The sequence below is a fragment of the Solea solea genome, chromosome 6 (genome assembly GCF_958295425.1).
Source record: "Solea solea chromosome 6, fSolSol10.1, whole genome shotgun sequence".
NCBI classification, from domain to species: domain Eukaryota; kingdom Metazoa; phylum Chordata; class Actinopteri; order Pleuronectiformes; family Soleidae; genus Solea; species Solea solea.
The window spans coordinates 16723675-16739851 of NC_081139.1; the positions used below are offsets into that span (position 1 = coordinate 16723675).

General features: G+C 43.7%; 1 protein-coding gene across 15 annotated transcripts in view; it reads right to left on the reverse strand.

The window, feature by feature from the left end:
* Window positions 1–3117: 3117 nt before the first annotated feature.
* The window catches only part of foxp1b (forkhead box P1b), a 170880-nt gene continuing 157820 nt past the window's right edge, over window positions 3118–16177 (reverse strand). For 9 of the 15 annotated variants that reach the window (XM_058630825.1, XM_058630827.1, XM_058630832.1 and 6 more), the window contains 7 exons: window positions 12638–12851; window positions 12395–12471; window positions 11746–11847; window positions 10059–10228; window positions 9597–9666; window positions 9240–9406; window positions 3118–5900 (listed from right to left, as the gene is read on the reverse strand). In XM_058630825.1, the coding sequence (XP_058486808.1) occupies window positions 5756–5900; window positions 9240–9406; window positions 9597–9666; window positions 10059–10228; window positions 11746–11847; window positions 12395–12471; window positions 12638–12851 (945 nt within the window). In that variant the 3' untranslated portion in view covers window positions 3118–5755. Of the gene's footprint in view, window positions 5901–9239; window positions 9407–9596; window positions 9667–10058; window positions 10229–10612; window positions 10735–11745; window positions 11848–12394; window positions 12472–12637; window positions 12852–16177 lie in introns of all 15 variants that reach the window. The other 6 variants (XM_058630839.1, XM_058630838.1, XM_058630837.1 and 3 more) reach the window with 4 other exon arrangements.

The following is a 16177-nucleotide window of genomic DNA, read 5'->3' on the forward strand; positions in this document are numbered from 1 at the left end:
TGAGGACAAGACGAGGCTGCAGAATTGTATATAAAGTATGATGGAGCCATCTTTTGACTATGTAAAGCTGTAGTGTGAAACTTTAAAACAAATACCCAAACCATTTTCAAACGAGTGTGCACAAAACTGATAGTATTGCTTGACAGAGCCCATGTACTTCCACGTCTCACTGAGGTGAAAATGTAGGAACACAGCGAGCACTTTCAGTGTGTCTCTAGAGACAAAGAAGCAGGTTAAACTGGTCTTAAACTGACTTAGTAAACTGACTTGTTGACGGCGCTCCTGAATCAGTTGCTGAAAGATGAGATACAGACTCTTACAGCAAAGAGTTAGGAGAAAAAGCTGTTGTGAGAATCACTTTTGTGAGATTTTGTTTCTTAGTTTAACGTGTTAATGAAATCAGTGAAGTAGCTGCGACTTCAGTCAATTCTGTAGCTGCTAGGTTTTGGTAGCTTAAAGCGTGTTTCCACTGAATAATACAGTCTGGTATGGTACATGTTCTTTTTTGTGTGTTTCCATTAGCAATAGTACAACAATCACTGGCCCCAACTGTTCCATTTTTTTGGGCACCCTTCCCTTGAGGTACCAGAGTAATGGTACAGTACAGTATGGGTGGAGCTAAACCCACGACAGTCAGCTGATTGGGCGACAGAAACACGCTACGAAATGCAAGCCTGACCGACAGCTTTACGTATCACACTGTACCGTGATGGAAACGCGGCTTTAGTAATGACAGGTGTGCAACGTTTCAAGCGTCTCTATTAAAAAACAAAACATTTTCATAAATGATGCCACATGTAAACGTCCCCTAATAACGACAACAAAACAATCAGCAAAAGTTACACACTACAGCTTTAAGTGATGCATCTATCGCTCGTCTGTAAACACACGTGATAATGTAAAAGTGTGCAGCTCAGTGTCGGACAGAACAGATACAAGGAGACGCTGAGGGAAACTGAATCTGAACAACCAGCATTTTATTGCATGTTTAGAATGTTCATGTCAGTCATCGCCGCTGACTACAACAGATCGGTCTGCGTTACACAGACGAGGAATGATGAGGACATTACAGACTGATGGAAACGATGAGCATTAATATTTCTCTATAAAAAAAAAAACACACAGGAAAAAAGAAACTGTAGAGTACATCTTCAAAGAGGGGGAAAAGAAAGAGAAAGAAAGACAAGCTGCTGCAGGATGACAGCACCGGGACAGCTCTTCGGCTGCTGCCCCCACCTCCCCCTCTATCCTCCCCTTCTCCCTCCCTCGATCAGTGGAAAAAAAGTGTCACGGGGGAAGAGGGAGACAGAGGGGGGACGGAGGGACAGCAGCCTGGATGGTTGGTGATGGTTGAGACAATGGTGTTTTTAGCTCAGGGTTTTCAGCCAGCGTGAGGATGCTGAGGGATGTGATGCATGCAGGACGTTACAGTCGGAGTCTCCGCCTCTGACTCGCCCCGCTGTGCCTGGATTTGACTTGTTTAACAAGAAAAGATGCCCGAAAACAAAACCTGGATGAGAAGACCGACGAGAAGGACACACACACATCTGATGCATGACGTGAAATTAATTATAAATCTTAAACGAAGGAGAAAAAAAAACCAAGAAAAACAAAAAACAGCATTTAACAATATTCTTTACATCTTGGCACTGCATATTTTTCTTCAGTTTCCTATTCATTTCATATAAAATATCATTAGATTGATACACCCTTATATTATTACTGCCCACTTTAACCAAACCCTATTCTCCCTCCCTCCCCCACCCCCCTTCCCCCATTCTCTGTGACCCTGGGATTAGTCATGCAAGATATCGCAGTCTTGTCGAGGAAATATACCTGCCTGCCCTTTTTCCTCAGAGCAGTAATCTTTAACATACAGCCACAGAAGGCAGTGGTTGGACCATCAAAAGGAAGTATCAAAAAACAGCTTAACACAAAGAAGAGACCCCCCCCCCCCCCCCAGAAAAAAGAAAAAAAAAACATCTGTACAAAATGCTTAGGTCAATGATAACAGAGAAAAGTCTGTTTTTTTTTCTATGTTACAGTTTTAAAATCCAAAATTGGGGATAATCTCCCCCGCCCCCCCTCCCGCCTGAAACTGCACAGCTCACCCAAAGTCTGTGAGGATGAGGTGATTCATTTTTTTTTTCTTCTTTTTTCTTTTTTTAAAAAAAAGCAGGGATTACTAAGTAAAATACATTTGCAGCACACTTTGCTATTCCAATACATACAGCAGTTTGTCTCGTAGCTATTTCATACTTAATTGCAAAGCAGTGGCAATAAAGCAAACATTGTAAAACACATATGCATTTTCTTTGTTTTGATCGAAAAAGAAAAGACAAGAGGGAGAGAAACGGGGGGCGAGAGACAGTGTGTGTGTGTGTGTGTGTGTGTGTGTGTGTGTGTGAGAGAGAGAGAGAGAGGTCAGAAAGGACAAGACAAAGGTTTTCATGTACAATCTAATATTGGAATGCCCTAAAAACAAGTGATCAGGAGACAGACTTTGACAGGATGAATGGTGCCACACACAGCTCTGTGATCCATAAACAAAAAGGCTTCAGGTTTGGGTCAATTTTGGCACAAAAAAAATAAAAAGAATGAAACCTTTAAGAGGAAGAAGATCTCATTTCCATTGTTTTACCTTTATCAGACTACACATGCAAGACATACAACGAAGTGCGGCTTGAGTGAAAAGTTTGTTTACGTTTTTTTCCCCCTTCTCCGTTTAAATTGACTCGTTCCCTATAGGTTTTTTGAAATGAGGTATGCGTCCCTAACAGTTTTCTCATGCTGTTATCTTTAGTAAATGTCAGGGCTACACATGCTGAGAATGTTCTAATCTACCAGCGCTTTCCCTCCTATTCTGAATACCAAACAAACCAGCCAGATGACTGGGGGTTTGTAGATGAGCTCGACCCTGTTCTCACGATCCGAGCCTGGCTCTAACTGACCCATCCCACAGCTGCCTGGATATTAAATACATCTTCTGGAAACCACAGATTGCGCCCCCCACCCCCCTTTTTTTTTTTCTATTTTAGTGAATGAGCAGTGATCTTGAAAAAAAAAAAAATAATAATAATAATAACAATAACTGCCATAAAGTACCTTGTACCCAGCTTATTAGTTGACAGGAGTGTTTTTTTAATATAAAAAAAGTAATGAGTTGACAGAAAACTAAACACAATCATAAAGTCTTCCCTCATAAAAGACACTAAAACCCCTAAAGAGTGGCATACAATCATTTCAACAGGATACAAATGTGTAAAGGAATAAAAAGAAGGAAAGACAACCAATCATTGTGTGGTCCAGTTGAAGTATAGAATCTGTTTCACATTGTTCTCTGCAAAGCTTTTCCCATTTACCAGCACATTTTGTCAATTTATCTACAGTACATACCTTTAATTTCAAATCTGTTCCTGACCAAAAAGCTCCCTTTTCCACTCACTGGCCCACAGACAAAAAGAAAAACAGTTTCCCTAGTTTGGTCATCATGTAGTCAGCTGTCAGCCCCCCCATTACGATTTGGTCACTGCACAACATTACTGCAGCTGACGTGTTCAAGACACCAACCCTCCCCTTTTGGTTTTTTTTCTTTTCACTTATTTATTTTTTTTAAAATTTGAAATAAAATCAGAATGAAAACACCAGTTTCAGGAGCATTTCCCTCGATTCACACTTCTGCCACCGACTCTGAGATCGCACAGCGGGATGAGAATGGAGGAGAGAATATTTGGCCTCGTCTGCTATTGCATGGAACACACAACATTGATTTTGTAGTTTATCTTTGGTAGTCACAGAACATGATATTCAAACAAATCAAAGCCAAAATAAAACATCAAATAATAACAATAATACTAATAATAAATAAAAAAAAAGAATTAAAAGTGGTTGATTGCAGTCTTGAAATTCATGGTCTCTGTAAAAAGATTTTTTTTTTTTTTAACTCAATCAAAGCTGTAACTTTTTTTTGCTGCTGCCTTACAAAACCACATGTGGATTTCGCTCAATTGAATGTCGTGGAATAAAACTACTGTTGTTTCCGGGCCACTATGAACATGGAGGTTCGCTAAACGGCACACACAGGCCCCCCGACGATGGCTGTCAAATGCTGGAATGTGCAACGTGTCAGTCTTTATTGCAAGTCTTCGGGACTTTGTTCCCTTGTAGAAAAAAAAAAAAAGAAATGAGCATTTTTCATCCGGTGTGCAATTATGAACAATCACTAGATTTTAAAACTAGTCATGCGCGGCATACAAATAAAACTACGGGGAATGCACGTTTATCTTCAAGCTCTGAATGAAATCACGGAGTGGAAAAGCAGACACAGTGTGATTAACAATGACAGTTGTGTTCAGAAATCACAATTAGTTGGTCTAAATCATTATCTCGCCAGTGCACACCTGACATTTTCATTCTGCTGTTAAAAAAAAAAAGAAAAGAAAAAAGCCTGCAGCTCGTAGGTGATCAGAAATTCTGTTGCAGCAAAGCACGCTCTGTCGCGAGGGCTGTTTTAAAGTATAATTTCATAAGGATAAACCATAACCTGCATGATTTCTCTGTCATTCATTCGCATCTTAAATTAAGCTTCATTGATGCGTGGAGAGAGCCTTCATTACGAGTAGTGCATTGCCAATAGACTTCATGACAAGGAGGAGGAGGAGAAAAGGGGGGGGAGGGTGGTTGACATGTCAGAGTGGTGACTTTGTTTTTTGTTTTTTGTTTTTTTCCCATGATGGTGATTTTGGAATAAATGACAGAAAAATACTGCTCGGTATCTGACATTCTGCTTCATGTGTGTTTGTGTTTGTGTTTAAAAAGGACAACATGAATGGAAATCATAAACATTCATCATCAAGTGCTGACCACACAGAATCTCCACAGCATGGGCATGAGGTCTGATCAGTTTAAGGAACAACAACAACAACAACAAAAAAGATGCAACAATAACAGCACTAAATGATGATAAAAAAAAACAAAAACATAATGTTGATATTTTATAACCTCTCACATCCCCAACACAAAATACACCCAAATTAAAAGGACATCCCTCCCATCGTAGATGGAATCAAACCAATGAGAAGTGTTGAAGGCAGTGACAATGAACAGAGGTCTCCACTCGCTCACTCTCCCTTTCACACGGACGCACGCACACACACACACATACACACGGTGTAAATTAAATGTCAGTCATTGTTTCTCTCTCTCTGCTCCGTCTGTGGTCAGATGTGTGTGTCTGCGAGAAGAATGGAGAGATAGAGAGAAGAAAGAAAGCGAGAGAGAGAGTGTGAGTGGGGGAGAGAGACTCAACCCCTCTTTGCAGTCCACAGATCGCGGTTCGCCCTGGCTGTGCGGCGAGAGTCTCCCAGAGTCTGACGGTGAAACACGTCGTCCCTCCCCCCGTACCAAATAAGTCCATCCGAGACGCGTGTGGAAAGGAAAGTTTCACTTTTTAAGCTTTACTTAAATCAAAAGTAGAAAGAAATGAGGGGGGGGGGGGGGGGGGTGTGGACTGTAATCTGTGGGTTGTTTTTTTTTTCTTCCTCAGTGTCTTTTTGCTATGTATTGTAATGGCACTAGAAAGTTGACTTGGAGACATTTGAGAGCTGTCATCAGTGGCTGAGACTGCAGTTCAGTGTTTGTTATCTGGGGAGAGAGCTTTTCCGTCTCCCAGATGACCCAGACTGTCTCGGCCTCTGAGGCTGGGGAGGAGAGGGGGGGAGGGAGGTGGGAGAGAGGGGGCCGGCATGCTTAGCCTTTACAGCATGTCGTCGTGGCCCTGGTCGTCGTCGTAATCTCTGTGGTGATCGAAATCCGGACTGTGATTGGCAGTCGTTACCAGAGAGAGGGGCCCTTCATGGTCGTCAGGGTCCAGTGGTTCCTCCTTAACGCTGATGTGATGCCTGCAGGAGGAGGAGAAAGTTAAAAATGGAGCTCCAGATCTGCTCTCCTTAACTTTTTCCCCCGCCTCCTCTTTATGACACACATTGGCACAAAATGATACAGACCTGCACTGATTCTGTTTATAAAGAAGGAAACAGGGGAACAAAAACAAACGTCTGGCTACAGTGAGACTGTGAGTGGGGGGGGGACCTCTGATGATAATTTCAGCTTTCTTTTGAGGTATTCCAATCCCAGCAAAAGCTGCGGGCTTTTTATTTTCATGGCAACCGACAACAGGGTATTGATAAATGAGGAAGATTAACAACGTGAGACGAGGAGAGGAGAGAATGGACTCCGCGGAGCGAGTGGGCCGCCGTTGTCAGCCTCCTGGTGGCGGCGGATCAGCGGCGCGCTGTGTGTTCCCCTTCCTGCTCGTTAACATGCACAACCTGCGAGGCGGGTCTCCAGAGGACGACCCTGCGCCGGCTTCTATCATTAATCAACTTCAAGCAAACACAGCGACCAGACACCGCCATACATGCTTTAAACTCCAGAATTAATGCGTATTTTCAAGCAAGTGTCAATAAGGGAAGAAAAGCGCTGGCAGGAGAGACGCGCGCGGAGAGCAGCAGCGGTGCACTCGGCACAACACTGTGATAAGAAACAGAGCCCTTATGAGAATAATAACGCTGTCACTTGTAAACAAGGCAAAACATGAGCCTCCCCCTCCCCCCCTCCTCCTCCTCCTCCTCCTCCTCCCAGCTTACATCCTAGGCAAAAGAGCCACTAAAGAGATGAGATCTGCCAAATTTCTCATTACAGAAACAGAGCAGGAATAAAGCGTACAGGGAGACGAGGCCTGGCTGTGGCAGAGAGAAGGAGGGAAAAAAACAAAAAAACATTATGAGCAGCTGCAGGGAAACTTGCAGCTCTAACCTGCGGTGCCAGGCTGCTGCTGTAGTGGAGGTGGAGCGGTGTCAGGATGAGGCACCGGGCTCATTTACTACAACAACAAGGGCGAAGTGGCACATTCTTCATCACCAAAGCCCACATTTGATTTATTCACACCAGGATGTCTCATGTAATTTGCTGCTGTTGTGATGGAGACACTTGTATGCTAATGAGCTAACATATTATGGTGCAAATTATGAAAAAAAAAAAGGGGCGGGGAGGTGGGGGGAGAAAAGTAAAAGTCAGCCTTTCTATCATTTCACATCAAAGTAACCCCACAAGTAAAGTTGCCTCAGGTCTGACTCTGTGGCTGCAGGGCAAACATGAAATTGTTATTATTACGCGATTGAACTGCATGCTGATTCTACACTTTGCTGATAATTAGCCTTCTCTGGATACCTGACTCTCATCCCAGCTCTGGTTTGTGTACGGTGTTACAAAGCTGCGTCCTGTCAACCACCACCAACACCACCACCACCACCACCAGCAGCAGCAGCAGCAGCAGCACACTTGCACACTTGCGTTGTAAAGGGACAGATTTGTGTTTGGGGCTACTGTAAATCCTCACTCGCACTAACTTGAGCAGGTATAGCTGGGATTTCTTTTTAAACCGAAGCAAACCCTTTAACTTCAGTTTTAGTTTTTTTACCCATGTGTGAATTGTGATGTTACAGAATAAAGAAATAAGAAGAGGCTCCCTCACCTCTCTCACTGTTTGGCCAGTGTTGTATCTTGATCCCAACAATAAAATAAAAAATATTAAGAAGGAAGGTTCTCTAAAAGCATTAATGACTAACTGCTGTGCAAACACTGTTGCACCAAAGAAGAGATAAGCACATAGTACATAAAAATGGACGTAGTTTTTTGGTTTACAAAGTGAAGTCCAGGAAGTTGGACAAAAGTGACGGTTACAGTAAAGTCAACTCCATTGGTATGTAAGTCTTTTTCCTGAGGAGTTAATGGTCTCAATCACAAGTTTCAGCTCTTCTTCAATAGAACATAATATTACATTTGTCAATGATGTTTCCATTGAGAGGAAAATAGACAGTAAGATAAGTGTGATTGACAGCTGGTGGAGCCTGGTCACAGGTGGCGTCTGTGACTGTTCTGGATGTAATAACTGTAACCACCAGTCAAAATGATCCAGTGCAGTCCAGAGGAGCACCTGCACTTTTATGGTTCACACCAATGTCAATCAGAGCTGAAGCTGATAAAAGCCTGCATGTGCTGTTGCAGAGGAGTGCAGAGGAGTGACCATCGATTAAACATATTGTTTAAACTTGGGTTTATATGAGTCTTTGTGCCATTTACAGCTCAATCCAAAGGCATGAAATAGCAGGTATGTTTTGTTAATAAGAGAATAAAGTTTTCTCAAAACCAAAAGAAAACAGTTGTAACTCATTTTGTACTTGCATAAAGCTTATACACATAATTATAAAGAAACTGTTAGCGAGCTTTAGCAGCCTAAAGATAGAAGCAGAGGGGCTGAGGGAGATGCAGGCTGCCTTTAGGCCAGCACACCCATCCTGTCTCTGCCTTTCCTGTTCCACAGCCATGCTCACAGCTATGTTCACAGTGATTAGGGATGGCACTCTCCTCCATTTGCCCTCAGCTCATTACTGCACCTTATGTTTTTTTCAGGCTAAAATTTCCCCCAAGCTCAGATGTTTCAGGAGACTGTTTCCCTGAGTGTACCCATGCTGCTCATCGGTGGTCTGTCCCCACATCTGGAAACGATGCAGCGCGCGCTGTATTATTTTAGGCTTCAAAAACTTAGCAGACACTCCTATACAACAAGTGAACGGGGAGCTGCGGTTTCCAGGCCAACCGCAACTTTCCTACATGAGAATCTTGGATGATGTCCTCCAGACTAATTATGCTTTTGTGTTGCTTTTCATTCAGCGTCTCTGAGGCGTTGCTGAACGTGTTGCAGCTCATGTTGCACCACGCTGGAGCCAGCAGCTCCGTTGCTCTGCTTTGTGGCATTTTATAAATATTTCAGCAAATTGGAATGTTGATTATGGCGAGACTGAGACAGACAGCGGGACACATAAAGGGATAGTTCATAAACTTGGTGTTAAAATAACAACAGGGGCTCTGGTCGTTTCAGGCTGGTGATGGAAGCTTTGAAAAAGGTGGAGTTTCCTTTTCTGCAGGGAGGCCAGCCACAGCTCTGGCCATGACCCCACACACCACTCCAATATCAGCCCTCTTCTATTTATTTATTGTCCTCTCTGGCATTGTTTTCTGTTTCATCTCATGCCACGTATTAGGTAATTTTAGTGCTTGTGGGTGGGCACTGAAAACATTCTCTGTCTTCCTCTATTTGCAGTGTTACTGTCTGAGTGGACTGAAACTCTTCCCTGACGCAGATGATGTTGGTGATAGAAAGCATGTGTGCCACTCACATAGCTGGCAGGGGTGAGCGTCCCGGGCTGCTGTCACTGCCGTTGCTGTTTCCATGGTCCATCGCTCCATTCATCTCCTCGCGGATGGCGTGGGCCAGGGAGTGGAGGGTAGGACTTCCAATGGAAGCAGTAGTGTATAGAGGTATGTTGTTTTCTGCCATTGAAGCCTGAAAAGCAAAACCCGAAGCATTAAATGTGAAACGGAAGAGAGCTGTCAGCACTTCCTCAGTCGCCCGTCACTCTTTTCATACCAGCATATCCCCTTAAAAACTGCAACTGGGCATATGAAATGAGTTGTTTCAAAGTTCAGAGTCAAGCAGCTAAAGATGAATTCACTTGTTTTTTTTGTATTTTTACCTGGAAGGCTGCAGAGAGGGTCGGACCATAGCCCAGGCTGGTCTGAATGTTCTTCACTAAGGCTGGACTTCTGCAAACAGACAAATTAAATTACAACCACAGACTCATGTCTCGTCTTGCATGCATTCCTCAGCTATGGTGTCTTGTTTCATAAAAAGAAATCAATGCACTTTGTAGAAGAGCTAACAACATTTACTGGTGTAGTAATGTGGATATTAAGACTGTAGTGTAGAGTTCTGAGGTGTGTAGTCACATGGCGACACCAGACAATTATCACAATTTTGCATTTCGTGGGAAGAAAAGACCACGTTGATGGAAGCAGAGCTTATGAAAGCATGATGGATGGCAAGCTTTACACAAAAAGCATGATGGCAACACAGCGTTGGGAGGGTAGGCTGGAGGGGGGGGGGGGGGGGGGGGGGGGCATGCAGGTGGGGCCGTAGGACGGGAGGAAGTGCTTACTGTACAAGCAGCTCGTCAAAGCTCTCGTCTGTGGCGTATTTCCGAGGGCGGCCTCGCTGTATATGGCGGCCGCGCTTAAACTCCTCTTCATCAACGGTCCAAAAGGACCCAAACTCATCCTCTACTCTCACAAAGCACTTATGCAGGGATAGGTTGGTGCGAATGGCACCCTGGGAAAAGCAGAGCAGCAGCAGCAGAGAGGAGGAGGGGGAGGGGGGGGGCAGATGCAGATGCAGTGATGGACAGGACATACACACGGACACAGGCGACACGGGGAGGAGGAGGAGGAGGGGGGGAGAGGATGAGGATCAAAATGAAAAAAAAAGCCATTGTGGGTTATGAGCCATCACCAAAAGGGCTTCTGAAAGCATGGAGGGGCAGCACGCCAAAGCAAGCAGGGACTCTGGACGTTATGGCACACGGACAATGAGATGGAGCAGCAACAGAAGCAGAAGCAACAGCAGCAGCAGCAGCAGCAGCAGCAGCAGCACCCTCTTCCCATCAGTCAACGCTGAAACAGATGCTAGTCGGGGCTCAAAAAGCCATGAACCTACCCACTGATCTTCTGAGGCCGTCTCTTTTGGAACTCTAGTTCGTCGACTGTCCACACAGCCCCTTTTACGTTTTCTACTCGCACAAAACACTTGTGAAGACTAAGATTATGCCGGACTGCATTCTTTAGTTGGCATGAAGACAAAGAGAGAAAACAAAACAGTAGCTATCAGTACAGTAAACAGTTCTACATGGGGGGAAAAATATCAATTTAAAAGAAAGGAAGAAACAGTCATTGGATGAAACTCGAATAAAAACAAATAAACCAGGAAGTTATTGGCGGTCAGTGATCCTTGAGTTGCAAATGCCTTAAATATTTCAAGGTCTCCCTGGCAATAGACTGAGTCACTCACAGAGCTGCCGTCTTTGATCAGTCAGTACAAATGGATAAATGCATTCTTTATTAAACTGAAAGCTCAGAAAGGTTCTGGTTGAGTTAGCGTTTCATTCTCTATGTGGGGAAAGAAGACCTGCACATGTGTATCATCCCCGTGTTATTCCATAAATTAAACTGAGGGCGTGTTGATATTAGTTCTCGTTAAATTGTCAGTGTAAGTGTATGTGGCCCTCAGCGCTTCATTCAAATGTGTTTCTCTTTTTCTCACTAGTTTTCACCCTCCCCTCCCTCTGCTTCTCCCTTTCTCTCTCTGTGTGTCTGTGTGTGTGTTTGTGGCCTGATAGAAAACAGAGTGTTCTCTTGTGAAGTGAGTGTGAGCGACTCAGCCAGGAGTCACTGGCAGAGCACCGCACTGTTAAACTAATGCCACCCACCACCAGAACATCCCCACATATTACAGGGAATTTGTTTTTTTTCTTTCTTTCTTTCATTTTCTTCTGTCTTTCTTTCTTCCTTTTTTTTTTCTTTCTGTCTCTCTTTATCCTTTTATTTCAAAAAGAATGCACATATTGCTCTCCTTGGCTTTTCAATGTGGCTCATATTTTCATGTTTGTTTAAAGGGTGGTTCATTTGGACAGAACAAGAGGAGGATTGTTTTGTGCTTGTGTAAAGGTTCATTTCTAAAGGTATTAGACCAGGCTATCGTTTAATTCTCGCTAACATCAACACAATGTCTCATTCTTCTCTTGATCCAGGTTTGAAAAAGTCAGGAGAAAAAATAAATAAATAAAAAATTACCTTCCACGTCGCCGCGTTGCGCCTAAAATATGCAAACATTCGTGTGAACCAGTTGTAGATTTCGTTTAGTGTTAGCTGCTTTTCTGGAGATTCGAGGATTGCCTGGAAAAGGAGCAGAGACAGAAACAAACATTTACAATTTTGCTTACTTCAAAAAGTGATCAATAATTCACGAGAGAGGCATGTGGGTTTGTGTGTTCTCTGGTGGAAAAGAGACAACAGCAAAGAGGCTGTCAACTCAAAGTGCACTTATTATTATTTTTTTTTTTCCATTTCTGAAAATGATAGATTTTAATAAATTTTTTTCTTTGGTGTGTGCAAATTAAGGGTGAAGGAAAACATTTCTCAGGCAGATTACAGGGCAACAATTATGGCAGGCTCAGATTAATTCCTGAGATGGCAGACCATAATTGAGTGGCCATCTTAAAACAGGTTCATCCCCGCTGCCGTGTGAAATGAATGTGGTGATAATCGCAGCCGCTGAAATGCTTAATCAAATGCATTTGTCAAATCTGCCTGTTTAATTCTCTGTTCAAATTGTACTCGCCATGAGATAAACAGAGAACAAAGTGAAACAAAGTGTGTTTGTGACCTTCTGAAAAGCCGAACGTGTGCTTCGGTGGATTGTAAACTTGAGCCAAGTCCTTACCTGTCTTATTAGTGAGGCGTATGTGAACGGTGGTCGAACATCTGCATTCATGTAAAAGTCTTTGTTCTGATTGATATCTGTACACAAGGAGCAAACACAATGTGTGTGTCAACAGTAATGTCCAACCAGCAGCAGATAACACACATTATGGTATGATTACATGCATACGTGTGAGTATACATAAGCAGTGTATGCGGTTGTGTGGTTATGAGGTAGTGCAAACAAGTTAATTTGTATACATACAGTCTGTACCTGGAGAGATGGGCATGTTGTACTTTTCTGAGAAAAACCGCCGCCTGGGGGCCACGCTGTGCAGGCTGTTGGCTGTGATGACGGAGTGGGTCTGGGACAGTGGCGTGAGGGGGGTGGTGGGTGTGGTCGGGGTCTGGGGCAGGCTCAGGGGAGAGGAGGCCTCGTGGGCCGACTTGGACAGTGTGACGCTGGACACCAGGTTGAGCTGAAGAAGGGACGTCAGAGCAAGAGGAAAAAAAACAAGCAGAGGAAGACAGACAGGAGCTCAGTTAGTGGTCTAATTACCCCTGTCTCATGACACCTCATTGACGACGCAGCTCTCCTCTGTAATTGCAGGCAGGACCTGAGATGATCCATGAACGTTTGCTCAGTGTTTGGAAAACAACGCTGGAGCCCCACGCTTGCACTCTCTCCTCCCTCCCTCCCTCTCGTGCTGCCAGCTTTCTCTTTCACCGCCTTTGTTTAATCTTTTGTCCCATTTGGACAACAGCGCCCCCCCCCCCCCCCCCCCCACACACACACACACCCCTACCCTGTCCTCCCTCTGTGGGTCTGCAGCATGGTAAGCAGTGAGGGCTGAGTGGTGAAGGGAAGACGGGTGACTGAAAAATGACAGTGTGAATCTCACCTGCCCCTGAGCCGCCCTGCTAATAAGGCAGCCAGAGGAAGAAAGCCAATCTGGGCTAATTACAAGCTGAAATTTTATAATGAGGACTCTAATTAGTAGCTGTTTACAGAGGTGATCTGATGATTAACTACTGTATCTGATTGACCTCCATCATCAGGGCCATGACAGCCACGGTAAAAAGGAACAGCTCCGTAGTATTTTCGTGGACAGCCTTCTGTGGAGAACATGTGGCTTCACCACAGACTTCTGCGTGTGTGTGAGGACGGAACGGGCGGAGTGAAGGAGGAGGGATTTAAGTAATAATGGCTACAAGGTAAACTAATTATGGCAAGTACTCCAAAGGTATAGCATGGCTTCCAGCAGCTGTGGCGGCTCTGAGCCAAGTGCCAAACCTCCGCAGTGAAGCAGCAGTCAAGTGGAAAATTCAAGCCTGACCCCCCTCCCCGACTCAAGTCATTAATTGGTGGAAAACTAATGACACATATACATATTCCCACAAAATTGTTCTAATTGCTAATTTGCCAATGGAGGCCAGTTACAAAATTAAACACGACTTCACAGTGTGAGAAACAGACAAAAAAAGTAAGGAAGGGGAAATAGAGGCAGAGAGGACAGTGTGTGTAGCACACACCTCATCATCAAGTGGATTTTTTTTTTGGTGATTTTTGACTTTCTCCTGATCAAATTATTAACACTCATCACCAACAGGTATTATATAGACATCAGAAATCTACGACTGACATCCCGACATTTGAGTGCTGACAAACTTATAGCAATCATTTCATTTTATTTGATTTCATTTTTCACGTTTATTTAAAAAACAAAATAACATTACCTAATTATTACTATTAGTATGATAACGTGTGTTTTCTGACTGTATTTAAACAGACGTGTGTCCAAGTCCTCAAAATGTCTGTTTATGTTTCGGAGGATGAACTCTTGGCTTTTTGGCAGAGTCTGCCCAAATAATTTGGATTAGTGCTGAGATGCACAAATTCAGACTACATCCTCACCCGACAGTAGCCCAAGACGTGTTGTTCTAAATCATGGACAAAATAAATCACACTTGGGTTCGCGTGTTTCTGACACAATGCTATCAATAGAATGGGGGCTGTAGTGTTGACTTCTCTTCCTGTGGATTAGCAGGCTTTGTTTCATGTTTCATCCATATTCCCTGGCCATAAACACAGAGAGGCTTCAACAATAGGCCAGACAGGCTGGTAATAGCCTTGCCTTTGTCTGCTTCACCATTTGGGCTCACTCCAGTGCCTAGACAAAATGAGACTTCAGACTGAAATTAATTAAATGGTAATTGGTGATCTAATTATACTGGCTTTGACTCGGCAAGCTGCTAAAGAAAATAAACAAAAAGTCCCTCCTTAATTATGTATGGCGTAAAAGGTCAGATTTCTGACAAGAATGCTTAGTGACACCGAGTGCAGACACCCACCCACACACACACTGAGGCAAATGCAAACACACATACACTTACACAGCGAGAGAAGTGCACTGCTAATGTGGCACATTTTGTTTTGATCTTCCCCCACTGTCCTCGTCCACCTCAGACGAACAAACCGAATCCTGTTCATTTGACGTTGGTCATGCGCTGTATCAGTCTGTTTGTCTTTAATTAAAACTAAATATAAACCGCGAGTTTGTTTGAGCTACTTGGCTTTGACAGCTGGTTACTTATACATGCCTTTATTATACGCAATGGCAAACAAGAGCAGCAAAGCCCAACTAGCAATTACAGCAGGAACACAGTTGTTTCCTCAGAGTGGCTCTATCTGCTGTCAAATGACTTTTTATTCTACATCTAATCAGAGGAGGGTTTTTTTTTGTGGCCACCTCTAGAGTTACAATCTCTCTAAAGCCTCACAGGAGCCAATGGCTTGACCTGCGCAAGTTCACCGCTCACCCAGCTGAAGCCAGACATATTTATCACAGCATTTCATAGCGGCTCCCAGCAGGCAAAGCGGTGCTTGGAGAAGTCTATTTATTTGAATAAAAATCCCAGTTTGCCCCCTTGAGAGCGCTAATGCTGAGCTCTGACACAGCCGTTCTCACAGGCCCTGGGGAGAGAGAAGAGGTAGCGAGCTCAAGATGCTATCTGCCACCCCGACCACTTTTCATATACAAATGTCCCCATGTCAGAGCCCTCGTTTTGCACTCTAATCTACACAATCAGTGTGTGTGTGTGACACAGGCGCAGCGTTAACAGACAGCCTATTGTCGTTCCACATCTCCGGGCGCTTTTATGTTGACTGGCTGCGCCGTGCGGAGCGCACATGCAGCCTCTGCACATCAATAGCCACCGCGCCGACTGTAAATAAATGATCCAAGCCGCACTCAGTGTTGAGGGACAGACTCCTGCATGATCACTGTGCTGTGCGTCTGCGTGCGCGATTTCGGATTCACACCCTGCAGTGAAGTGATCTTTACACGTTTGGCTCTGTGAATGAACTGTCATACCAACTGAAATATGGCGGTGAGGCCCCTTCTTAAACATGACAATGTAGTGCAGACACTTAAACGCCATATGTTAAGCCCTCGCCCCATAGGAAAAGAATTAAGCAGAGAGCTTTACGGCATGGCATATATTAGGAGTGATAAGCACAATACTTGGAATATGTAACAAAGATAACAAATTGATTTGCTGTTACATTTATTAAAGAGCTCAGTTTTCCACTTCTCGGGCGTTTTGGTGAATCACCAGAAAAATCACATTCAACACAGCCTTTTTTTTTTTTTCCTTCACAGCCAGCATAATTTTAATTTCTACAAAACTGCCTTAGTTTATTCTTTAACAAATGTGATAATTTAACAGTAATGTCATTTAAATAATATTTAATCTAAAACTGAGAAGTGCACTGCATTAATATTGTTTTTTATCTCTATCATTA